Below are 25,642 nucleotides of genomic sequence, written 5' to 3' on the forward strand. Positions count from 1 at the left end.
GAGAAGACTCTTGAGAGTCCCTTGGACTGCAAGGAGATCCAACCAGTCCATCCTAAAGGAGATCAGTCCTGGGTGTTCATTGGAAGGACTGACATTGAAGCTGAAACTCCAATATTTTGGCCACCTCATGTGAAGAGTTGACTCGTTGGAAAAGACCCTGATGCTGGGAGGGATTGGGGGCAGGAGGAGAAGGGGACGACAGAGGATGAGATGGCTGGATGGCATCACCGACTCAATGGGCATGAGTTTGAGTAAACTCCGGGAGTTGGTGATGGACAGGGAGGCCTGGTGTGCTGTGATTCATGGGGTCGCAAAGAGTCGGACACGACTGAGCGACTGAACTGAACTGAACTGAACTGATGACTTGATGACTAATGGCGTTGAGCATCTTTTCATGTGCTTATTGTCCATTCGTATTTCCTCTTATGGGAGAAATTTCTGTTCAGATTCTTTGCACATTTTAAATTTAGTTATTTGTATTTTTATAGTTGAGTTTATAAGCATTATTTATGTATTCTGGATTTAAGTCTCTTATCAGATATGATTTTCAAATATTTTCTCTCGCTGCGGGCTATCTTTTCGTTTTCTTGATTGTGTTCTTTGACGCATGAAGTTTTAAATTTTCATCAAGTCTGGTTTATCAAGTGTTTCTTTTGTTGCTTGTGCTTTTGGTGATGCATCTAGGAAATGCTGTATGAGACTGTTTTGTGATCAGTGGGAATTTCTTGAGGACAAATGTCCCATTGGAATGGTATCAGCATGGGTCAAATGAATAAATAAGTCCCATCATCAGAACCTGTTCCACAGAGACATTTATTATGTCTGAAAGCATTAGAATGTAAACCTGGAGGTGATTCCTAGTTACTCTTAATTTTTCCAGGAGTGAGGACCCTCGCCCGCTTGTGTGCAGTTTTAGGCGTGGTCAGACTTCAGGGCTGGACCTTGATGGTTAACCCATTTGCAATAAAGATCTTTGGTGGCAGGTCTAATGTTGGGGATCCATCTGTAAAGTAGCAGCCCAAGCATTCCTGATGCTAGAGGGAGTAGGTGATAGTGGCTAGCTGCTTCAGCTATCACCCCCGTCCTACCTCTAGAGAAGCCTACCTATAGTCTTAAGGATACAACTTCATGCCACAAAGGCTCAGCAGTCAGAGCCAATGGAGCCCTCTCCAGGGGCCTTCCTTGAAGTGCATTCTGGCTGCTAGGTTATTCCAACTCTTCTGTGCTAAGAATTCTTTGGCTGGCTGATATCTCTCCCAGGTGTAATTGGTGGATATTGGTTTCCAAATTCTCAAAGATGGGGCATGATATGTGGCCTGAAATGTGGCCAGAATTTCTTTTTTATAATCTTGTAGAGGTGGTTCCAACATTCGCTGGATCATCAAAAAAACAAGAGAGTTCCAGAAAAACATCTATTTCTGCTTTATTGACTACACCAAAGCCTTTGACTGTGTGGATCACAGCGAACTGTGAAAATTCTTGAAGCGATGGGAATACCAGACCACCCGACCTTCCTCCTGAGAAATCTGTATGCAGATCAAGAAGCAACAGTTAGAACTGGACATGGAACAACAGACTGGTTCCAAATCGGGAAAGGAGTACGTCAAGGCTGTGTATTGTCACCCTGCTTATTTAGCTTATATGCAGAATACATCATGGGAAATGCCAGGCTGGATGAAGCACAAGCTGGAATCAAGATTGTCAGGAGAAATAGCAATAACCTCACATACGCAGATGACACCACCCTTATGGCAGAAAGTGAAGAACTAAAGAGTCTCTTGATGAAAGTGAAAGAGGAGAGTGAAAAAGTTGTCTTAAAACTCAAGATTCAAAAAACTAAGATCATGGCATCTGGTCCCATCACTTCATGGCAAATAGAAGGGGAAACAATGGAAACTGTGAGAGACTTTATTTTGGGGGGCTCCAAAATCACTGCAAATTGTGACTGCAGCCATGAAATTAAAAAATACTTGCTCCTTGGAAGAAAAACTCTGACCAACCTAGACAGCATATTAAAAAGCAGAGACATTACCTTGTCGACAAAGGTCCATCTAGTCAAAGTTATGGTTTTTCCAGTAGTCATGTATGGATGTGAGAGTTCGACCATAAGGAAAGCTGAGCACCGAAGAATTGATGCTTTTGAACTGTGGTGTTAGAGAAGACTCTTGAGAGTCCCTTGGACTGCAAGGAGATCCAACCAGTCCATCCTAAAGGAAATCAGTCCTGAATATTCATTGGAAGGACTGATGCTGAAGCTGAAACTCCAATACTTTGGCCACCTCATGCGAAGAACTGACTCATTGGAAAAGACCCTGATGCTGGGAAAGATTGAAGGCGGGAGGAGAAGAGGACGACAGAGGATGAGATGGTTGGATGGCATCACTGACTGGATGGAGCTGAGTTTGAGTAAGCTCTGAGAGTTGGTGGTGGACAGGGAAACTTGGCATGCTGCAGTCCATGTGGTCACAAAGAGTTGTACACGACTGAGTGATTGAACTGAACTGAGAGGTGATTACTGAACTGCCTTGGTGGGCTTCCCCTTCTGAGTGGGGCACAGCAGGGACCACTGTTGGACTTGCCCTGTGAGCTCTTAAACAGCTGTCAAGGAGAAATAGAAGGGCAAGCTAAGCCAGAGCCTGTTAGGGAAAGCTGCGATTCAGGTGTCAGGATGACCAACTGCCAAAGTCAAAGAACAGACAGGATTGAGCTTGGAGTTGGAGAGCCAAGACCTCAGAGTTGGGCAGAGATGTTGGGGATCTCTAGGGAATAAGTGATGAAAATTCCAGTGTGCCAGCTTAGGGTGCCTGAAGTCACCTTTTGGTAGGTGGAGACTTGATGGTATATTGTGTGTTAGTCTGCCTTAAAGAACTGGGATTAAGTGTGTATGGCATTTCTTCTTTGTTTCTTCTTCTTCTTCCTGCCATGTGAATTTTGATAAACATTGGTGTTTCCCAGAGCTCTGTATTTAGTTTACTTTTCTTCTCACCCTGAACATTTGTGGGGGAGAAGAGGAGAAGTGGGAAGCTTTGAGTATTGTTCTCCAGAGCAAGAATCAAGATGAGGAATCACTGATAAAGACTGAAGAGCTGAGAGCCTGTGGACATGACTTTCTTTTTTTTTCTTTTTTTTCTTTTCCTTTCCTTTTATTTATTTATTTATTTTTCATTTATTTTTATTAGTTGGAGGCTAATTACTTTACAATATTGTAGTGGTTTTTGTCATACATTGACGTAAATCAGCCATGGATTTACATGTATTCCCCATCCGGATCCCCCCTCCCACCTCCCTCTCTACCCGATCCCTCTGGGTCTTCCCAGTGCACCAGGCCCGGGACATGACTTTCTTTATGGTGAAGTAGGTAGTGTTGGTATGTTGAGATGGAGCCAACTGTTTCTGAGGTAAAGTTCATAATGAGGATTGCCCAGGGTTCTTTTTTTGAAAAAAAAAAAAACAAAAAACGGTTTTCTTTTATTTTGCTGAAAGTCACGTAATATAAAGCATACTATTTTAATCATATTTAACTGTCCAGTTCAGTGGCCCTAAATATATTTACATTGCTGTATGGCTTTTACCATCATCCGTCTCCTGAGTTTTTCACCTTCCTAAACTCAAACTCTGTCTCCATTAAACACTAACTCCTTGTTCCCCCTCCCCCTGCAGCCCCCACCTGCCAGCCCCTGGCTTCTACCAATGTACTTTCTGACTCTATGAATTTGACTATTTGAAATACCTCATATAAGTGGAATCAAACAGAAGTCGTCTCCCAAGTGTTCTTTAAGGGTCAGAAGTGACTGCAGTCATCCTTCAGGATTGTGGGGCCTTTCTTTTGCCTGAATGTGGATTTATTGCTAGTGTTGCTTAACAGAACTGTCAGGAGTACCAAGAAGGATGGTAACGCTTTTGAATCCAGTGAAGTGATTTTGAGAAAATTCCCAAGAATAAAAAGCCAAAACTGTTTAGACATCTGCAAGGGTTTTACTCCCTGCTGCTGCTTCTCTTGAAAGGCAAAGTGATCAAATTCTGATAAAGACTGTAAACTCTTTCCTTATGTTGAAACATCTTTCTTAAATAGTCCAAGAGTAATAATGACTGGAGTAGAGATTTGTCTTCTATTTTATCTCCTCTGGTTGGGTTTATTTAAATGATTCTAGATCCTGTTTATTGGTTGTTGTTTTTTTTTAATCATTGATTCATTAAGAGTTTATTGTGGGGAATGGTGCTAATTTTTTAAATAAAGTAACACTTTTGTTTTTAAGATTACAGAAATGATAACTATTGTGCAAACATACTCAGCCTTAAACAATTCTACCATAGAGGGAATAGACATTATGGCAATAAAATTCAAAAGTATATATCAAGGGGTTAAGAAGAAACAGTATGACATTCTGGATCCAAGAAGGACAGAATTTGACACAGATTTCTTAGATTTTATGACAAAAATCAATGCTTTAGAGGTGAGTAATTATACATACTTTTACTTTAGTAAAACTGAAATGTAATCAATAGTACTGTACTGAGATTAACATAGTTACTGTTTATCACAAATTACCCTTGCAAATTGATCGAAAATACTTGCTAGTGTGAATAATTTTCTAACTAATCAACAAAATATTTTCCATCTTTTTTAAAAAATGAAAAATGAGTTTATTCAGTAAAGGGTATCAGTAACTAACCAGAAGCCCAAAGGGCTTATTGTTGCTAGGGTTTATTTTTCATTTGCTTTAAAAATTAGATTCGGTTTTTGTTGTGTCAAGGACCCATGTCACTTTTCCAGTCTAAGAGGGAATTTGTTAGCCTTGTTCTTGGTCAGGTGTGAGAAGATTTGAGAACAGATTAGGAAGACGAATCACTCTTCCATTGGCACTGCACTTTATGACCACATTCTCACTGCAGCTTAGAGGGTGGCTCTGAAAAGGCCCTCATCCTGTCTGTCAGAGCTGAAGGAACCCCAGAGGGATGAGACTGTAACATATTTCTCTGTCACTTTTTGGGCTTATATGACCTCCGTTAATATCTTACTGAAAACTCTTAGCCCAGGTGTAGCCCCAGGTCTCCTTGTTGCATAAGGTCCTGGAAACACAGGGAGGGATAGGAATTCTCCAGGTAAAAATGCTGGATCTCCCCAACCCAGGAGACCTGGGTCTCCTGCATTGCAGGTGAATTCTTTACTGTCTGAGCCACCTACTCACATACTCCCTTACTGAGAACTGTCAGCTCAGATGTAGCTCCAGGTCTCCTCTTTGCTGCAGAATGTCCTGGAGACACAGAGAGGGAAAAGAATATACAATGTCCACTTCCTGGGTCTTAAATTCTTGCTAAGAAGGTGAGGAAAATTATATTTTTTCCCTCATGTTTTAAAAGACTCTTTTAAAAACCACATTACCTATATAATTTGTGCAATATATATTAAAAAGATCCTAAAATTCTAACAACACTTTTTCTTTTTGACACAGATTTCCTTTTAGTTTTTGAAAGTTAGACTTTGATAAGAAGATATATTTTACTTTTAGTATTTGGTTTTAGGAGTAATATCATTATGGCGGTGGGAATTTGTCTTTTAAAAGAATTATTGCATAAATTATTTTTATGATTCATTAATAAAAATTATATGTTATAAAGACTTTACTGTGTGGTCTTAGATACAAATTTAGCTTTCAGTAAATTTAGAAGCCATAGTTTTTAGTATTTAGAAAGAGATGTCAGTGTTTTAACTTTCCTTGGTTTTCCAATGTTTGATTAATGGGTGTGGTATGTATTTGTAGACAGTACCAATAAAATCGAAAAGTGAAAGTAATTTACAGAGTGCTTCAGTTCCATCAGCTGGACACCAAGAATTTTGAGTTCACTGCTAAGGATGATTGGAGCCTTGGAAGAATATTTTCTGCATCTCATTCCTCATTAGCATGACAAAGATGTTTCTGAGAGCAGCGATATTGGACAGTGACTCTTGTTCACTATGGGTGTCTATAGTGTCATTGGAGAAGGACATGGCAACCCAGTCCAGTATTCTTGCCTGGAGAATCAAATGGACAGAGGAGCCTGGGGGGCTACAGTCCGTGGGGTCGCAAAGAGTCGGACATGATTGAGCATAGTGTTATTACATTGCTCTACAGACATGCTAAGAAATCCTAAATGTCCCAAAGAAATGTGCTTAGTAAGGGACTTCACTCCTTTCATAAATTCTGTAGGTCAGCATACAATAAATAATGAGCAGCAAATGCAAAGCACATATGTAATTTTTACTTTTTAGTGGCCACATGTGTACAAGTAAGAAGAAATAGGTGGCGTTAATTTTAATGATGTACTTTATTCAACCCAACATAGTAAAAATATTATCATTTTAACATGTCACTAACGAAACCCAGTATGAGATATTTTATACTTTCTTTTTCATACTATGTCTTTGAAGTTTTGTGTGTATTTTATATTTACTGTACATCTCGCTTCCAAGTAGTGACTTTCAAGTGCTCAGTGGAAACATGTGGCCAGTGGCTACCATACTGGACAGTGAAGTTCTAGATGCTTAGATGGTAGATGTGTTTAAGGCTCTTTTGATTCTGTAGGAGAATCATTCATTGTTGTTAAACAAAACCAATCTTCTCTTTAATCCAAAAAAATCATTCAAACATTAATACTGCATTTCAGGTACAGATACAGGCATTTATGAACAGTACCTTTGGAAAAATTTTATCTTCTCAGCAGGCTCTTCAACTGCTTCAAAGGTATTTATAATGCATTAAGCAGTGTAATTTCTAGGTGGGATAACTTAATACCTGAAAATATCAATTTCAAAAAAAATTGGAAGATTTCTATGTAAACTTTGAAACTTATAAACAGTAATCATTTTTATGACTTTATTTTATTTTTAAAATTAATTTATTTAATTGGAGGCTAATTACTTTACAACATTGTGGCTTTTGCCATATGTTGACATGAATCAGCCATGGGTATACATGTGTCCCCCGTCCCGAATCCCACTCCTTCCTCCCTCCCCATCCCACCCCTCTGGGCTGTCCCAGTGCACCAGCTTTGAGTGCCCTGTTTCATGCATCGAGCTTGGACTGATCATCTAGTTCACATATGCTAATATACATGTTTAAATGCAATTCTCTCAAATCATCCCACCCTCGCCTTCTCCCATAGAGTCCAAAAGTCTGTTCTTTATATCTGTGTCTCTTTTGCTGTCTCACATATAGGGTCGTTGTTACCATCTTTCTAAATTCCATATATATGTGTTAATATACTGTATTGGTGTTTTTCTTTCTGAAACAGTAATCTTTCAAATACCATTAATAGACTGGTGAAAATTTGAAACATGGGATGATGTTTTTCATTGAATTTTATTGCGCAAAGTCTTTCAATAAGAAACGATGTCATATTTTTCCCTCAGCAGTGTAATATGTTAAGGTTAATTTCATAAGTGTTATTGGAAAGGGAACAAATAATGTTTGATTCTGCATAGTGAAAGGAATTCTGAAAGTGAAATTATCTCAGAGTAATAGGCCTCTGGCTTCCCTGATAGCTCAGATGGTAAAGAATCTGTATGCAATGGAGGAGACCCAGGTTTGATCCCCAGGTTGAGAAGAGCTCCTAAAGAAGAAAATGGCAACCCACTCTAGTAGTCTTGCCTGGAGAATCCCATGGACAGAAGAGCCAGGGGGCTACAGTCCATGGGGTCGCAAAGACTCAGACATGACTGAAGCGACTTAGCACACATGCCCGCATGCATAGTAGGCCTCCAGACTTTCCATTTTCCTTCCTGAGCTCTCCTGCAGCTTCCTCTGTTCTGACAGCAGTGCTCCCCTGCAGGACAGGGAAGCCTGGATTAGAGGAGCGGGCTGGACCAGAAGCCGTTTTCTTCCAGCTCAGAGACGGCTCACTACCCGTGTCAGGGACCCTCTTGGAACTCTCCCCTGAGAGCCAATGGGACTGGGCTTGGGTCTGGCTTTGCTGTAGTTCCATGTCTTTCTAATGATGAATCATACCTGTGAAACTTTACCTCATGAGACCATCATAAGAGTCAAAACAGATATAAATTGGTTTTGATGAGTTAGAGTACTGTTCAGACTGAGGGTGGTACCACTTTCTTGGCAATTTCTCTGTCTCTTTTTATTCATTTTATTATCTGAATGTTATGGTTCTAGTACTTCCTGTATATCACTTAGTCTCTAAGCGTTAAGTGATGTTTGGCTAACAAAATGTTTATTATCGTTATGGTGATTGGGGATGACATGAGCAGTAATATTGGCAGAGGGACAGTCAGTCAACCGCTCTCCATCTTTGCTAAGCCAGCTTTGGAAAGTTCAACTTTTCAATCTCAGTTCAGATGTCACTTTCTTCGGGAAGTCTTTCTTGACTCCCCAGGCTTGGCAGGGTTTCCTCTGTTACATGCAATTTCTGGCACTCTTATAATTGAAATAACTATTTATGTCACTTATGACCAATCTCTGCCTTTCCCATGAATGTTGGCTTCAAGAGGGCTGAAACCACACCTGTCTTGTACATCACTGTATCCTTGGGCAATGCATGAGGCCTCCGTGGGAATATTTGTCAAATGAGTGAATGGATTTTTAGGACTGCAGCAACTCTTAAGTATATTTCTCGTTCATCTTTTAATTATTCACCTTCACTTGCTTTTAGATTCCAGAAACTGAACATTCCCTGTCTGCAGTTAGAAATAAACCACACCATTGAGCGTATTCTTCAGTATTACGTGGCTGAACTTGAAGCTACCAAGAAGGCAAGTATCATGTTTATAAATAGAACAGAACTTTTTGTACAAAAAGAAAAATATGCTGCAAGTATTTGCCGTCATTATCTTGTGCCTAATCTTTTGGATTAGGGGTAAAATGTATACATGTAATGGGAAGTAAGGGTTAAAAGAGAATCAAGTGTCATGTATTGTAATCATCATTGTTTTTGAGCCTCGGATTGATAGGGCTAGAGTGCATCTACATACTTATTGACAACCTCTTGTTTATAAAACATGTCAATAATGGTAATACATCAATAAAAATAAAGCTGTATATATGTTTTACCTTTCCACTGTATTGAATTTCAAACATTAATGCCAGACCTTTAATTACAGCTTTATCATTCTCAAAAAGATGACCCCCCTCTTGCTCGCAACATGCCCCCTATAGCAGGAAAGATCCTCTGGGTGAGGCAGCTGTATCGCCGGATAAGTGAGCCCATCAACTATTTCTTCGTAAGCCAATAGTTAAAATTTACACTATGTGGATCGTGGTGGGTTTACTTTTTCTTTTTTTGGCATGCCCTGAAGCATGTGGAATCTTAATTCCCCCACTAGGGATTGAACTGGTGCTCCCTGCATTGGAAGCATGGTGTCTTAACCACTTGACTACTGGGGAAGTCCCTTGTGGTGGTTTTTAATACAAGAAACATATTTTATACTATAGCATTTGTATCCAGTAGAGTAACTAGAGCTAATTCTTTTACCAGGCAAAGAAAATTTAGTTTGCAAATATGCTTGAGAGAGAATAAGCCTATTCCTTTCATGTTTGGTAGATAAGCCTGATTAATTATAGCTAATCTCTCAGAAGGTTAATCTTAGAAATGTATGACCTTTAATCATACAGGACACTTTATAAAGGCTTTTGTAAAATAATTGTTTTGAAAATGATAGAGCACAGGCCTGGTACTGAATCTTAAGTCTATGTGTGGATGGATAGTTCACCGATACACATTCAGTTCAGTTCAGTTCAGTTCAGTTGCTCAGTCCTGTCCGACTCTTTGCGACCCCCATGGACTGCAGCACGCCAGGCCTCCCTGTTCATCACTAGCTTCCGGAGCCTACTCAGACTCATGTCCGTCGGTGATGCCATCCAACCATCTCACCCTCTGTTGTCCCCTCCTCCTCCCGCCTCCTGAAGTTGAGAATGTGCTTAGAATATATTCCTCCATGTAGGACTGACACTAAGAGCAGGTGCAATGGAGTACCTTCATCCTCTGTGTCCTTAAGACTTAGATTTCTGGGAAGCACCAGAGTAGTCTTAACCCTTGCTGGAATTCTGCAATTGCCAGTTTGTCATCTCGTTTTTTTGTTTGTTTGTTTTGGTTTTCCTTTTCTTGCTTTGTGTTTTAAAGAGATGGTGTAACAAAGCAAAGTTGCTTTGCCTGGCGTTGTGTCTTGTGCCTATGTAGAGAACAAAATATAATAGTCTTACAAGTGATTTTATTATTTGAGATTATTAAATATTAAGTTTTTGTTGTTTTTGTTTGGCTGATATCATTTGTTTTACTTTCCTCAATATTAAAATAAATAAATAAATAAAACAAAACGCTGACCTTAGACAAGAGGTCAAGGAAGGGTACTCAGTTGTTTATTGACTTTATAGTGACAGAGCAGAGATTGCCCTGTTTTTTATATAAGTGAATGAAAACAGAAAAAAGAATGTTCAATTTTTACATAAAAAATCTGGTTTTTGTTCTTTGATATATATTTACTTCTTTTTGAAAAAATTGGGGGGGAAGGAGGGAGGGGGAGAGAGAGAGAGAGAGAAGAAGGGAAGGAAGGAGGGAGGGAGGGAATCTACATTTCCTTTTTTTTTTTTTTTTTTCTGAAATTTAAGAATTTGCTCTGATACTCACAGTTCTAGGAAAATGAGTTCATTGTATCTTGCCAGAAAAGTGGGGAGGAAACAGAGAATTGGAGGTGGAGGCCGTAGTGCCTGCGGCCAGCTATAAGACTAGATACCTTGCTTTTTTTTGGGGGGGGGGTGGTTTTGTTATACATTGACATGAATCAGCCATGGAGTTACATGTATTCCCCATCCCGATCCCCCCTCCCACCTCCCTCTCCACCGGATTCCTCTATACACCATGGAATATTACTCAGCCATTAAAAAGATACCTTGCTTTTTAAATCCTGTTTTCTTTCTCAGTTTCTGCTTTTTGCTGTTTATGTTTCCCTGCTTCCTTCTCTAGCTTGTCTGACCTTCCTCATCTCTGATCTTTTTCTGAAGCAAAATCTAAATGAGTTGCATCATTATTTGATTTGATGTCATTTAAAATATAAACAGCTTTATGGTTTGAATAGAAAGCAGACAGCAGACTTTTAAAAATAAATCATTTTTCTTCCCTTAAAAAACAGAAAAACTCGGACATTCTGTCAAGTGCGGAAGGCAAAGCTGTCATTCGTCAGTATAATAAAATTTCCTATGTTCTGGTGGAATTCGAGGTGGTCTATCATACAGCCTGGATCAGAGAGATCTCCCAGTTACAATACGGTGTGTGTAAGACTGCAGTGGCCCTGCAGAGGAGGGAGTATTAGGTGGCTTTGAATGAGTTTGTGGTTCTGGAGAATTTTTATGTCTTTTTTAATATAACTGTATGATGGTTAAATTTGGATTTGGGGCTGATATAATTTATTTCTTTACAGTTAGTAATATTCTGATTTTATAAGCAGAAATTCTCATGACCTTAAAATTGGTATATGAAGATTATGAGTTTCCCCTGAAAAACAGTATTTAAAAGTCAATATCAAAGCTCTTTATTTCTCCATGGGTTTGGGAAGCTTTTTTTTTTTTTGTCAGTTTTATCATGCTGTAGAGTCAAATCTCAGTCCCAGTCAGGAGAGAAAGAATTGCAGCTTGCTTGTCCTCACTCCTATCCTTCCTTCAATCATTCCTTCCTTCCATCTGTCCTTCTTCCTTCCACCCATCCTTTCTTCCATTGTTCCTTCCTTCCTTCCTCCCTGCCTTGCTTCCTCGCTTCTTCTCTCCCTTCTTTTTTTCCCTCCTCTCTTCCTCCCTCCTCCCTTTCTTTCTATAACTGAATTTAACTTAAATTTTGATCTACGGTAAATAAAGAATATTAGGGTTGTGTCTGAGTTCCTCTGAGGGGGCCAGGGTATCGGGCAGTTAAGTGATGTAGGAGATGGATGGTTTTAAGCCATCATCCATCCATGCTCCCAGCATCTGGGATGTTGTCATTGTGCGGGCTCAGTTGTCGGTCAGTTCAGGTTCCTGCTTTGTCCCACATCAACCCTAATCTCTTATCCATAACCCTGGCGGAACCCTGACTATGCCCCGCGGTGGGAAGGTGTCTCCCTCTCATGCCAGGGATCTCCACTTCAGGAGAGCACAGAATTGCAGGGGTAGGACGCACAGATTCGCAGTTTGGGTCCCTGGGAGTGATGGTAAGAGGGGCCACTCCTAGTTCTGCTTCTTGGTTCCAAACTCACAGCACTATATATAGGTCATTGATCCACTGCATGACTGCATCCTGAAGGACAAGACTTCAACCCTGTGGAGTATCTTCTCAACTGGCACCTCAGTTAAGCCTTTAATACACAACTTATGTCAGCCCAGATCTTTCTAGGTAATGCATATGATAAGATCTGTGGGTCCTAATGAAAGTCTGCTAATGGAGCAGTGGTCTCAAACTTTAAAAGAAGGTTAAAATTTACATATGGCAAAGATCAAAGAGAATTTTTAGCAATCGAAATATGGAGCATGTATTATTTTGCTTATACAATACGATGCACTTCTCTATTTTTTTGGTTCTGCCGGCTTTTCCTTTTATCTGCACGCTAACAAGTTCAACCGTCACCTGGTCCATAAAGCCCTTCCTTATTCTTCCTGGCAGATAATAATGTCTTCTTCCTCCAGAGGCCTCCACACACTTTATCATGACATTTGTGGCTTTATAGATCAGTCTTATCTCCCCTACACATTCCAGCAATACTCTCCGTGTCTGTTTCATCTTTGTGTCCTTTAAATAGCAGTCATAGCTAACAAAACACACTTTATATATATAACCCCCATTAATTCTCATGGCAGTTCTCTGAGCTATTATTCTTATTGTCATTTTACAGATGAAGAAACTGAGGTGCTGAGAAGTTAAGTGATTTTCCTGAGATCACAGAGCTGGGAAGTGGCAGGGCCAGGATTCAAATTTGCCTTTCTTTTAAAAAAAAAAAATGTTTCTTTATTTGGCTGGGCCAGGTCTTAGTTGCAGCATGTGGGATCTAGTTCCCTGACCAGGGAGAGAACCCCTGCATTGGGAGCATGGAGTCTTAGCCACTGGACTACCATGGAAGTCCCCAGACTTGCCTTTCATGTGAACACAGGCTCGTGGAAGTGAATTACTCTGAAAGACCTCTTGCTATGTTGATGTAACTATATTTAATTGTATAGGAACTTGGGATAATAACTGGAGATCTAGTATTGGTCTCCTCATTTGCTCTATAAAGTTTCTCTAGTGATGATTCACATAGAAGGTTCACTTAGTCCCAGAGTTGACTTCCTGGCTGTCATTATTCTTAGTGGTCTCACTGACCATTTTGTCCTTTCAAGAAAGCTCAGCTTTGCCTTAAGGAAGATACATTTCATTACATGAATGTCCTGGGGTTATCTTGGCATTTACTTGGGAAGATAAATGATTTCCAGCCAAAGTTTTAAAAGATTCCAAGTGAACTGGTTTTTAGTTGAAATCCTCATGAAACCATCATTGTTAATAATCACATCAAAACTCATTCTGTTGAGTAAAATTCAACTAACTTCAAAGGGGTATACAGTCTTTTTTTTTTTTTTTACTAGAAATTTGATGCAGCCATATTCTCTGAAGTAATTTGAGGCTTGGAAGATACGTGTGAAATTCTTACATTAGCAGTGTTAATATAAGATGCAACTGAAGCTAGCCCATAGTAGTTTACAAGTGCTTTATTATGAGGTCTCTAAAAGTAATTCATGTTAGGATAACAAATGATGGAAGGCTATTCAGCATGAACAGTTTGGGATTATGTATTTAACTTCTTAATAAAAAGCATATCTGAAAGTGCCTATTACATGACTGATGTTCATGTAGTACTTTGGATGTAGGCTAAAAAAAATTCTCCCTCTGCATTCTAGGAGTTTACAACTCAATGGTGTTTAATAAATATTTCTTACTGATCCTGAGCCTAGTTGTCGATTTAAGTCAGATAAACCTTCTTAAATTTAAGAAGCCCAATTTAATGTTAGGTATAGAAAAGAGTTTGAACTCTATGAGGTGTGTCATATTTTGTAGTTGGCACATCGTTCAGTTCTCTCTCCCAGAGGGGAAGTCACAATCTGTAAAAATAAACTAACACTGCATCACAGCCCTCTTAGACCCACTCAGAGAAGTACTGTATTACAGTTCATAGCACAAAGGCTAAGCATTCTTGGTTCATATTTCTCTCTGGATCTGATTTCATGGTTTGCGACTCTCTGCATTCATTTATCTAAGTTTTGAGCACTGACTGTGTGTCAGATACAGTGCCTTAGCACTGGACAGCCAGAACTACCGTTCTGTTCTTAAGAAGTCAGTGGTTCAGTGGGGAAGACAGTCATGTAAACAGGACTGGAAGCAGAAGTCTACAGTAAGTCATGTCAGCAATTGTTTATTTGTAGCTTTGCAAGCCACGCTTTTTGTGCGACATCCGGAAACAGGGAAGTTGCTGGTTAATTTTGATCCCAAAATTTCGGAAGTTGTTCGGGAAACTAAGTGCATGATAAAAATGAAGCTGGACGTACCAGAACAGGCAAAGAGATTGCTAAAATTGGAAAGTAAATTGAAAGGAGATAAATTGTACCTGCAGGTAAGATGGATTCTCTTTTCTTTTTAAAAAATATTTATTTATTTGGGTGCATTGGGTCTTAGTTGGGGCACATGGGATCTTCTGCTGTGGTGTGTGGATTCTCGAGTTGTGGCCCGAGGGCTCAGTGGTTGTGGCACTTGAGCCTAGACGCTCCATGGCATGTGGGATCCTAGTTCCCAAACCAGGGCTTGAACCTGCATCTCCTGCATTGCAAGGTGGATTCTTAACCACTGGACCACAAGGGAAGTTCCCTACTTTCTAATTATTTTGAAAGAGGTTTTTAAATATATATATATATATATATATATATATAGTATTTTTCTTTAAAAGAAAAAGATATCTTTGCAGTTGTGCTGATGCTGCATTGAGGAGAAATTTGTTATTGATTCTTTTTAAATTTTTTCAGCTTTATTGAGGGAAAGTTGACAAATAAAATTGTTAGATAAAGTGTACTTCATGATGATTTGATATACATATATGTTATGAAAATACGTTGTAGAATGTATTTGTCACTCAGTTGTGTCCAGCTCTTTGTGACTCCGTGGACTGTAGCCTGCCAGGTTCCTCTGTCCAGGCAAGAATGCAGGAGTGGGTTGCCATTCCCTTCTCCAGGGATCTTCCTGACCCAGGGATCAACCTGGGTCTCCTGACTTACAGGCAGATTCTTTACCATTTGAGCCACTGGGAAGCCAGAAGCCCATATTATGAAAAAATTCCTTCCATTTAGTCAGTTAGCTAACATATATATATATATATATATATATAAAATGATGTATAATATATATAATTATAATATATAAACACACACATTATATATATATAAAATGATGTATAATATATATAATTATACATATAATATATAAACACACATTATATATATATATAATGATGTATAATATATATAATTATACATATAATATATAAACACACGCACACACATTGGTGAGAACATTTAAATTCTGCTCTCTTCAGTTTAGTTGCTCAGTCGTGTCTGACTCTTTGCAACCCTGTGAACTGCAGCATGCCAGGTTTCCCTGTTCATCACCATCTCCCGGAGCCTGCTCAAACTCATGTCCATCGAGTCGGTGATGCCATCCAACCATCTCATCCTCTGTCATCCCCTTCTCCTCCTGCCTTCAATCTTTCCCAGCATCAGGATCTTTTCAAATGAGAGTTCTTCGCATCAGGTGGCCAAAGTATTGGAGTTTCAGCTTCAGCATCAGCCCTTCCAATGAATATTCAGCACTGATTTCCTTTAGGATGGACTGGTTTGATCTCCTTGCAGTCCAAGGCACTCTCAAGAGTCTTCTCCAACACCACAGTTCAAAAACATCAATTTTTTGGCACTCGGTTTTTTTTATAGTCCAGTTCTTACATCCATAGATGACTACTGGAAAGACCGTAGTTTTGACTGGATGGATCTTTGTCGGCAAGGTAACATCTCTGCTTTTTAATATGCTGTCTAGGTTGGTCAGAGCTTTTCTACCAAGGAGCAAGCATCTTTTAATTTCATGACTGCAGTCACCATCTTTAGTGATTTTGGAGCCCAAGAAAATAAAGTCTCTCACTGTTTCCATTGCTTCCCCATCTATTTGCCATGAACTGATGGGACCAGATGCCATGATCTTAAGTTTTTGAATGTTGAGTTTTAAGCCAACTTTTTCACTCCCATCTTTCACTTTGATCAAGAGGCTCTTTAATTCCTCTTCACTTTCTGCCATAAGGGTGGTGTCATCTGTGTGTATGAGGTTATTGATATTTTCCCCCGTAATCTTGATTCCAGCTTGTTCTTCATCCAGGCCGGCATTTCATATGATATATTCTGCATAGAAGTTAAATAAGTAGGGTGACAATATACAGCCTTGACATACTCCTTTCCAAATTTGGAACCAGTCTGTTGTTCCATGTCTGGTTCTAACTTTTGCTTCTTGACTTGCATGCAGATTTCTCAGGAGACAGGTAAGGTGGTCTGGTATTCACATCTCTTGAAGAATTTTCCACAGTTTGTTGTGATCCACACAGTCAAAGGCTTTGGCATAGTCAATAAAGCAGAAGTAGATGTTTTTCTGGAACTCTCTTGCTTTTTTGATGATCCAACAGATGTTGGCAATTTGATCTCTGGTTCCCCTGCCTTTTCTAAATCCAGCTTGAACATCTGGAAGTTCACGGTTCATGTACTATTGAAGCCTGGCTTGGAGAATTTTGGGGATTTTCATCCAAAGAATATGAAAACACTAATTTGAAAATATATATGCACTCCAATGTTCACTGCAACATTATTCACAACAGCCAAAACATGGAAACAACTTTCCATCAATGGGTGAATGGATAAAGACGTGGCATATATACAATGGAATATTATTCAACCATGAGAGAGAAGGACATCTTGCCATTTGTGACAACATGAATGGCACTGCGCTAAGTGAAATAAGTCAGACGGGAAGATAAATACTGTAAAATATCACTTACATGTGGAATCTAAAACATGCAAACTCATAAAAAGAGGAGCAAAGTAGTTGTAAGGGGTAGGGGAAACAGGAGATATTGGTAACAGGGTACAAACTTTCAGCTATAAGACTGATAAGGTCATTATCAATTTTAGAACAGTTTCATCATTCCCGAAAGAAACTCCATATCTGTTAGCAGTCATTCCCCATTCCCCCCCCCCACCCCCAACTCTTGCCACATCTTCCCCTGGCAATCACTTAGTGTCTCTATGGATTTGCCTACCCTGGGCATTTATACAAATGGAGTAATTTAATATATGATGGTTTGTGATTCACTTTTTTAACTTAACACAATATTTTCAGAGTTCATTCATATTGTCCCATGGATCAGTACTCATTTTTGAGTGTGTGAGTGAGGAAGTCACTCAGTCATGTCCGACTCTTTGCGACCCCATGGACTATACAGTCAATGGAATTCTCCAGGCCAGAATATTGGAGTGGGTAGCTTTTCCCTTCTCCAGGGGATCTTCCTAACCCAGGAATCGAACCAGGGTCTCCTGCATTGCAGGCGGATTCTTTACTAACTGAGCTATGAGGGAAGCCAATGGCTAAATAATATTCCATTGTGTGGTTATACCCCATTTTAGACATCCATTCATCAGTTGATAGACATTTGGGTTGTTGCTACATTTTTGCATTATGAGTGATGCTGCTGTGGATATTTGTATACAAGTTTTTGTGTGGATATGTTTTCATCCTCTTAGGAATATAACCTAGGAGTGAAATTCCTGGGTTTTAGTAACTCCGTAACTCTATGTTTAAACCTTTTGAGTAACTGACATACTCTGTTTTCCAAAAAAGCTGCATTATTTTATGTTCTCACCAACAGTGTATGATGGTTCCATTTTTCCACATCCTTGCCAACATTTGTTACTGTCTTCTTCATTTGAACATCATTTGGATGTGAAGTGGTATTTCCATATGGTTTTGACTTGCATATCTTCATGGCTGTTGATGTTGAGGATGTTTTCATGTGCATGTTGGTGATTTGTAGGTCTTTAGCAGAATGTCTATTTTCTCCTGTTCTGTGGGTTGTCTTTTTGTTTTCTTGATACTATCCTTTGGAGCACAAACTTTTTAAAATTTTGATGACATTCAATGTATGTATTTTATCTTTTGTCCCATGTAATTTTAGTGTCATTTCTAAGAAATCTTTGCCTAATCCAAAGTCACAAAGATTTATGCATGTGCTTTGCTCTAGGAGTTTCATAATTGTAGCTCTTACCAAAATACACACACACACCCTCAAAATGCCCCCTCAGGCATGGTAGAAACTTTGGCTTCATCATCAAAAGCCCTAAGTACTGATTAGTTATGACTTTACAGGACTAAGTATCAAAATACTGTTATAAATTGAGGTGAATGTCACATGCACTGAATTTTGCAGAATTTTCGTTAGTGTTGAACGATATTAGGAAAGTCAGAGTCCTTTGCCGAGTGTAAAGTGTACATAAAAGTTCAACTACAAGTAAGAGAAAAGAGGAAGGGAATCAATCACTTTGAAACTATTAAGTAAACGTTGAAACAGTTTAATATTATTAACTTGGGGAGGAATTAACTTGAAACCACATTGCTCATCACACGGTGTGCAGTAAGTTAACAAAATGACCAAAAGTTGATCATCATGATTCTTTCTCTAAAAAACATCTAAAAGTATAAAAGCTTTGTGTAGACCTTTATTTTGATTCAAGAAGACAAATGTGACTTCAGGTATAAGTAAGCTGCAGTGTATCAGAAGACAGGCAACAGAAGGGGTGAAAATGTGTAATGACAGACTTAAGGAAAAGATACGTGGCTAAACCATTTAAAATTGCATGCATCTAAAAAGATAATAATAATTAGAAATGTAAATCTAGGAAGCTCCCATGACTTACTGTTTAAAGGTGATGCTCAGTTAATTTACAGGTGAAAGGAATGTACAGCAAATTAGTACAAATAATCAGCCTCCATTTTTCAGGGCTATGAGGAAATGGGTAAAATGAAACCTTCTAGGTATGAATTAAAATGTGACTGTTGCTTTAAAATAAATCAAAGTAAAACATGCCATTTTAACTTTTAACAGGGTCTCCTGCAACATTATGATGATTTATGTCAGGAAGTGCCTCCTGTGTTTGTCAATCTGATGACCCCTAAAATGAAAAAGGTTGGTGATGTTGATGGTTTATATTGATTTCTCTGTCGTTTAAAATTAGATTCCAGTTCTATAGATTATGGATTCTAGAACATCTATTCTTGGCAAGACCCTCTTTCTAGTTCAACTTTATAGCTCTATTTTCCCTGCAGAATGATTTCTTGTCTAGGTTTTGTTGCCTTTGAAAAACAAATAAATCTAAATAATGAGCACTTTCTAAGAATCCATGATTGCTTCATGGACAGCCAAAGATGATTAAAAACAAAAAGTCACCTTTACTAGGCATAATGGAGGGGAAGTAGAATTAAGGAAATACAACCCATAATATTTCCAGGTAATAAAAGTCAGCCTTTTTATGAATGCAGATGCTCCTTTTTAATGAGGGAAACCATTCTTTTCTTTTTCTAGGTGGAAGCTGTGTTAAGACAAGGGCTCACAATATTGACATGGTCATCTTTAACACTAGAAAGTTTTTTCCAGGAAGTTGACTCAGTTTTGGGAATGTTCAACCAACTCTTAAAGAAGGTATGAGAGATACAATTTTAAAAATTACATACCTTAATAATACTCAGGCTATACGTAATAGTTTGATTAACCTATGAAAGCTATTTAAGTCTGTTTAAGTGACTTTTAACTAAAAGGACATCATTACATTAAAAAAAAAGTTTTGTACTTCTTGAACTGATTTGGGGCCTCTTAATTTAGAATTGCCTTGTTCTTGTCCCTGAATTACCTTGCCTGTAATATGTTAAAATGATGGTTCAGCTTCACAGTGTAGTTTAGAAAATGGTATAGTTGTAGACTGTGGAAGATGGTGGAATGGAGGGCTTACATGCATCTGATGTTAATTAGATGAGGTAGTTACCCACTTGGAGACTATTTATTGATTTCTAACTTGTTTGCTACATAAAACATGCATAACCTTTTAGATGTGCTAGTCTGTCTGTGGTGACAGCATGGTATAACAGACAAAACCCAGAGGCTTGAAAATCAGATAAACCTAGGTAGGATATTTTGACTTTCACCAGCTCTGTGTTCCTCTCTGGGTTGCTTGACTTCTCTGAGCCTTGGTTTCTCTGGCTGTAAAACTGGGATAGTACTGATTCATGGGCTGGAAGGAGATCATGCATGTGAGGTTATGACACATGTTGCAGCTCAGTAAAGTTTAATTCCACATCAAGAAAAGATTTACTCCTAAAATTCCTACCAAATTATGCCTCGCTCGGGATGCAAGTTTCCAGATATAGCCCTCCAGGTTAGTTTATAACTCAAGTGCTTTTTGGATGAAAGAGTTTTCTTCAACATATGTTTTCTCATTGGTAGATCAATGACTTGTGTGAAATGCGTATTGATGCAGTTCTAAAGGAGATAGCCAAAACGGTGTTAATTTCCCTGCCTGAAAGCGGTGCTACCAAAGTAGAAGATATGTTGACACTCAATGAGGTATGCATTTATGTTATATTTTAGTCATAGAAATGCTAACTCGTAAACTAAAATGTGAATTTGCATTCTAAAAGTAGAAATCTGTGTTCATGGCATTTAGACATTCTGGATTTTTTTTTTTTTTTTTAACATCCTCAGCTCCAAAGACTTATAAGGTGTCAACAGCTCAAGCTCATGGTCATACCTTAGACATTATCCTAATAATGTCCTCAAGCTCATGCTGGAGTCCCCTGGGGTCCTGTCAGCGTTCACTGCCCTTCTTCCTCTGTGCATGCTCCCAGGGAAATATCATCTACTCTCATGGTTTTAACTACCACATACTTTGTCCTTAAGTCACCCAAACACCTGGGTGTCATCCAGAGTCCTTTTCTTGCTTCCATCCCCAAAGCCAGTCAGTCTTCTAGGGCTCAGCCAGGTTTTGTCTCTTACTATTCTTCTTGAATTGCCTCTTCTTTTCCATATCTGCCACACTTGTCTTAGGTCATGCTTTTTCTTCTCTTTTGAGCAAAGGTTTATCACAAGGGCCAAGCAAAGAGAACGGGTAGCTCATGCTCAAAATGCCTAAACTCCAGATCAGGCTTTTAATGCTCATGAGTGTGTCATTTGATGTTGTGATCTAACTGGTCTCTCTGCCCCCATGTTTGGCCCCATCAGATCCATCATCCTCCGGTTATAGGAACTCCCCAGCTTAAATCCTTCAATGGCAGTGGAACCCACCTAAGCTCCTGAGCATCGCATTAAATTGAACTGACTTGAATACCTACTTGTCCTCCCTTGGCTCAAAAGCACAAAAGACAGGAATCCTGTCTAATCATTTTTGAGGCCTGGCACGTAACACAGTCTGTCTCAGAAGCACTTACTTTTTGTCTTGAACTCTGAGCCCTTTTTTCTTTCTTGCTTGCCTTGTGCTTCCCACTTCCTTACTGGTTTAGGTCACCTTGCTAATGTCCTTTTCAAGACAACCAAGGATGGTTCCATCTCAAGGGATCTAACCTGGTCATGGGAAACAGGTGCCCTTACCCTCTCTTTCTATGGAAATGTGGTATCCTCTTCGCAGGACACCTTTCTGAGCTGTTTGGGGTTAGGGTAGACAGCCAGCCTCTTGCTTTAGAACTAATTAGGCATGGAGCAGCCCCTGCATCCCCAGATTGCAGCAGTCATGGGTCAAGGTCTCTGAGCAGTGCTTTTTCAAAACTTTGAGGTAGTGTGATCTCAAGCCATAAACTTGAGTGAGGGTGAGCTAGTGGTTGTAAATTTCTGAGGGAGACTGTATCTGTCCCTCCTAGAGCCTCAACCAAGATTGCTGACTGTCCTGGAGAGCGTGGCCCTTGATTTGCCTGATGGTGTGGCAGGGAGTGCAAGGTTAGGTCTCAAGTTCCTATCTGCTGCCCTTGTGAGGGATCTAAGGCCTCATTTATTTTTGTTTGTTTGTTCATGGGGGGAGAAAGCCCCCATAAAAGCTGTAGCTTCAACTTCTCACTTTAGGCCCATCTTTTTTTTTTTTTTTAATTGAGATAAAATGTGTATACAGCAAAGTGCACAAATCTTAAGTGCACTATTCAGTGAATGTTTATATATGACACACCCTTGTAACCTTCTCCACAGCAAGGTATAGAACATTTCTTCATTGCAAATGATCCCTTCTGCTCCGTTCTAGGCAGCAAGCACCCTCTACCCCAAAGTCATCAACATTTTGGCTTCTGTCACTATATGTTAGTTTTACTTGTTTTGAACTTCACACAAATGAAATCAAGGAGCATATATTCTTTATGTCTGGCTTATTTTGCTCAGGGTCTGTGAGATTCATCTGTGTAGTTGCATGAGACACTATTTCTTTCATTCTCATTCATTGCTGACTAGTGTTTCAGTGTCTGAGTTTATTGCAATTTATTTATTTATTTTTTTATTAGTTGGAGGCTAATTACTTCACAACATTTCAGTGGGTTTTGTCATACATTGATATGAATCAGCCATAGAGTTACACATATTCCCCATCCCGATCCCCCCTCCCACCTCCCTCTCTACCCGATTCCTCTGGGTCTTCCCGGTGCACCAGGCCCGAGCACTTGTCTCATGCATCCCACCTCGGCTGGTGATCTGTTTCACCATAGATAATATACATGCTGTTCTTTTGAAACATCCCACCCTCACCTTCTCCCACAGAGTTCAAAAGTCTGTTCTGTACTTCTGTGTCTCTTTTTCTGTTTTGCATATAGGGTTGTCGTTACCATCTTTCTAAATTCCATATATATGTGTTAGTATGCTGTAATGTTCTTTATCTTTCTGGCTTACTGCACTCTGTATAATGGGCTCCAGTTTCATCCATCTCATTAGAACTGATTCAAATGAATTCTTTTTAATGGCTGAGTAATATTCCATGGTGTATATGTACCACAGCTTCCTTATCCATTCATCTGCTGATGGGCATCTAGGTTGCTTCCATGTCCTGGCTATTATAAACAGTGCTGCGATGAACATTGGGGTGCACGTGTCTCTTTCAGATCTGGTTTCCTCAGTGTGTATGCCCAGAAGTGGGATTGCTGGGTCATATGGCAGTTCTATTTCCAGTTTTTTAAGAAATCTCCACACTGTTTTCCATAGTGGCTGTACTAGTTTGCATTCCCACCAACAGTGTAAGAGGGTTCCCTTTTCTCCACACCCTCTCCAGCATTTATTGCTTGTAGACTTTTGGATAGCAGCCATCCTGACTGGCGTGTAATGGTACCTCATTGTGGTTTTGGTTTGCATTTCTCTGATAATAAGTGATGTTGAGCATCTTTTCATGTGTTTGTTAGCCATCTGTATGTCTTCTTTGGAGAAATGTCTGTTTAGTTCTTTGGCCCATTTTTTGATTGGGTCATTTATTTTATCTATTCTACTGTTTGGGGCATTTGGATGGTTCACAGCTTTTGGTTATATGCACTGAGAACTCTTGTACATGGTTGCTTTTTGTTTTGTTTTGTTTTTGTGAACCTAAGCACCTGTTTTGGTGAGTGTACTCTTCTAGGTGAGTTTGCTGGGTCATAGTCATAGGTTATGAATATATTTAGCTTTTGTAGAAACTATTTTTTAGAGTTGGTGTGTTTGAATTAGGAACCAAAGAGGTTCACACATCGCATTTGATTCATATATCTTTTAAGTTTTCTTTTTGTCATGATCTGAGAGAACAGCATCGAAACATGTATATTATCAAGTGTGAAACAGATCACCAGCCCAGGTTGGATGCACTGGGATGACCCAGAGGGATGGAATGGGGGAGGGAGGTGGGAGGGGGGTTCAGGATGGGGAACACATGTAAATCCATGGCTGACTCATGTCAATGTATGGCAAAAACCACTACAATATTGTAAAGTAATTAGCCTCCAACTAATAAAAATAAATGGAAATAAAAAGTTTCCTTTTGTCATCTCCCCTTTCTTTGCTTGCAGTTTTTTATTGCAGTAAAATATACGTACTGAAAACTTTATAATTTTAACCATTTTTAATGTACAGTTCAGTGGCATTAAGTAAAATTCAGTGTTTTGTAACTATTTCTAGAACACTTTTTTTTTTTATCATCTTACACAGGAACTCTGTACCTATTAAACAATGACTTCCCATTTTCCTTCTCTCCACCCAACCCCTAGTAACCTCTATTCTGCTTTTTACGTTTATGGATTTGTCTATTTTAGGTATCTCATGCAGGTGAAATCATGCAGTATTGCCCTTTTGTATCTGTGTTACTTCACTTAGCATAATGTCTTCAAGGTTACTCCATATTGTAGCGTGTATCAGAATTTGGCTCCTTTTTAGATCTGAAATGTTCTGTGGTATATATATGCCACATTTTGTTTATCCATTCATAAGTTGGTGGACATTTGGGCTCTTACCACCTTTTAACTATGAATTAAGCACTAGTGTGTAATTATCTGTCCCTACCTTCACTTCTTTTGGGTATATACTCAGAGTGGAATTACTGGTCATATGGTAATTCTATGTTTAGCTTTTGAGAAATCACCAAGTATTTTTCACTGTGGCCGTACTGTTTTACCTTCCCACTAGCAGTGTACAACAAGGGTTCCAATTTCTCTACTTGCTTGCTCACAGTTCTTATTTTTCAGTTTTGAAAATTAAAACATTTTTCATAATAATCTGAATGGATGTGAAGTCTCCTTGTGGTTTTGATTTGCCTTTTCCTAATGATCGCTGATGTTGTGATGTGGTGCATCTTTTCATGTGTTTCTTGGCCATTTGTAAATTTCTTTGGAGAAATGTCTATTTGAGGTGTGTGGGTTTTTTTTGCCTTCTTCTTTCTTTTAATGCTCTTTATTTATTGAAGAAATGGGATCATTTGTCCTATAGAGTTTTCCATGTTTTAGACTTATCATATCCTAGTAGTGTGATTTTTAAAAATTAAAAAATATATATATCATTTATTTATTTTATTTGGCTGGACTGAGTCTGAGTTGTGGCACACAGGATCTTTAGTTGCGGCATGTGAACTTTCAGTTGGGGCATGTGGGATCTAGTTCCCTGGTCAGGGATCGAACCTGGGCCCCTTGCTTTAGAAGTGTGAAGTCTTAGCCACTGAAACACCAGAAAAGTCCTACTTCAGTTCAGTTCAGTCGCTCAGTCGTGTCCGACTCTTGTGACCCCATGAATCGCAGCACGCCAGGCCTCCCTGTCCATCACCAACTCCCAGAGTTCACCCAAACCCATGTCCATCGAGTCGGTGATGCCATCCAACCATTTCATCCTCTCGTCCCCTTCTCCTCCTGCCCTCAATCTTTCCCACCATCAGGGTCTTTTCAAATGAGTCAGCTCTTCTCATCAGGTGGCCAAAGTATTGGAGTTTTAGCTTCAACATCAGTCCCTCCAGTGAACACCCAGGACTGACCTCCTTTAGGATGGACTGGTTGATCGCCTTGCAGTCCAAGGGATTCTCAAGAGTCTTCTCCAACACTGCAGTTCAAAACCATCAATTATTCGGCACTCAGC

At 39.3% G+C, this 25,642-nt stretch overlaps 1 protein-coding gene across 2 annotated transcripts in view; it reads left to right on the plus strand.

Moving 5' to 3' along the window:
• Positions 1 to 25,642, plus strand: part of DNAH8 (dynein axonemal heavy chain 8) — a 322,922-nt gene that overhangs the window by 54,427 nt on the left and 242,853 nt on the right. For both annotated transcript variants that reach the window (XM_043450439.1, XM_043450440.1), the window contains 4 exons: positions 14,397 to 14,584; positions 19,154 to 19,234; positions 19,631 to 19,747; positions 20,546 to 20,665. In XM_043450439.1, coding sequence (XP_043306374.1) covers positions 14,397 to 14,584; positions 19,154 to 19,234; positions 19,631 to 19,747; positions 20,546 to 20,665 — 506 coding nt within the window. The remainder of the gene's footprint in view (positions 1 to 14,396; positions 14,585 to 19,153; positions 19,235 to 19,630; positions 19,748 to 20,545; positions 20,666 to 25,642) is intronic.

Source organism: Cervus canadensis, chromosome 28 (genome assembly GCF_019320065.1).
Source record: "Cervus canadensis isolate Bull #8, Minnesota chromosome 28, ASM1932006v1, whole genome shotgun sequence".
NCBI classification, from domain to species: domain Eukaryota; kingdom Metazoa; phylum Chordata; class Mammalia; order Artiodactyla; family Cervidae; genus Cervus; species Cervus canadensis.